General features: G+C 47.8%; 1 protein-coding gene across 1 annotated transcript in view; it reads left to right on the plus strand.

The window, feature by feature from the left end:
* ccng2 (cyclin G2) overlaps nt 1-1,248 on the plus strand; it is a gene marked incomplete at its 5' end in the record, with an annotated part of 9,498 nt that overhangs the window by 3,878 nt on the left and 4,372 nt on the right. Inside the window, 2 exon segments of the mRNA XM_014024449.1 lie at nt 62-160; nt 979-1,178. Of these exon segments, the coding sequence (XP_013879903.1) occupies nt 62-160; nt 979-1,178 (299 nt within the window).

Consider the following 1,248-nt stretch of genomic DNA (forward strand, 5'->3'; position numbering starts at 1 on the left):
CACACACACACACACACACGTTGTCCTGATTCTGAACCTGTCCCCGTCTCTGTCCCTGCAGCCCTCCGTCCTCGCCCTGTCCCTCCTGAAGCAGGAGATCCAAGCCGTCCGGTCTGAGGACCTGCTGGAGATCGCCTCCCACATCCAGAGACACCTGAAGGTAGGACACGCCCCCTGAAAGGTTTATTACACCATGACTCACCTGGAAAATACAGATCATCAACAGCCGAACAAATGTTTAGCTAAAAATTATCTTTTTAGTTTTTAAAACCTAAAATGTTCAGAACACTAGCTATATGAGAAACAACAGCTAAAATGTTCAGAACACTAGCTATAAGAGAAACAACAGCTAAAAGGTTCAAAAACACTAGCTATAACAACAGCTAAAAGGTTCAGAACACTAGCTGTATGAGAAAATCAGCAGCTAAAATGTTCAGAACAGTTAAAAGCCTGAAGATGCCAAACAATAGCTAAAAATACAACACCTAGAACAGTAGGTAAAAGCTAAGTTGAGCACAGTTTAATAAAAGTTTATTTACTTGTTGCAGATCAGTGGTTCACAGAACAGAATCTGTTAAATCCATTGTTTGGGGTTTAAAACCTTTTAAACTCAGGATTGTCTTTATAACTCTTCATGGTTGTRTGTTAGTAAAATATCTGATAAATCACTGAAGAATGTTCTGGGTCAAGAAGCAGAAACGTCTGTGGGTAAAAACAAACTCAGAGTCGATGTTTTCTTGGAGCAGCTGAAAACAGAACGTCCTGTTCCTGAAAAGCTCAGATTCTTTGGTTCTGATCGGCCCACAGGCGTCACGTGACCACCGGCCTCTCGGGTTTCAGCTCAAATCCTCTTAAACTGTTCCGATCTGTTTTCCTTTAACCTCCCGACCCGAGCGGGTTCTGTTTACAGCTGGAGGACACACGAGCTGACAGGATCCTGTTGGACACACTGGAGTTAACCTGAGGTTCTGTTTTCAGATCCCTGACAGCTACCTGCAGCTGTGGAGCGAGCGGGTGGCCCGCTGCCTGTCCGACTACGCCTCYCCTGAGTGCAGCAAGCCCGACCACAGGAAGCTGCAGTGGGTCGTGTCCCGGAGGACCGCCCAGAACCTGCACAGCCACCGCAGTGTCCCCGAGCTGCCCACCATCCCTGAGGACTGCTGGGACGAGAGCGAGAGGTCTCACACATGCACGCACACACACACACACACACACGCACACACGCACACACGCACACACGCACACACG

This window comes from Austrofundulus limnaeus, unplaced genomic scaffold (assembly GCF_001266775.1).
Source record: "Austrofundulus limnaeus strain Quisiro unplaced genomic scaffold, Austrofundulus_limnaeus-1.0 Scaffold423, whole genome shotgun sequence".
Classification (NCBI taxonomy): Eukaryota; Metazoa; Chordata; class Actinopteri; order Cyprinodontiformes; family Rivulidae; genus Austrofundulus; species Austrofundulus limnaeus.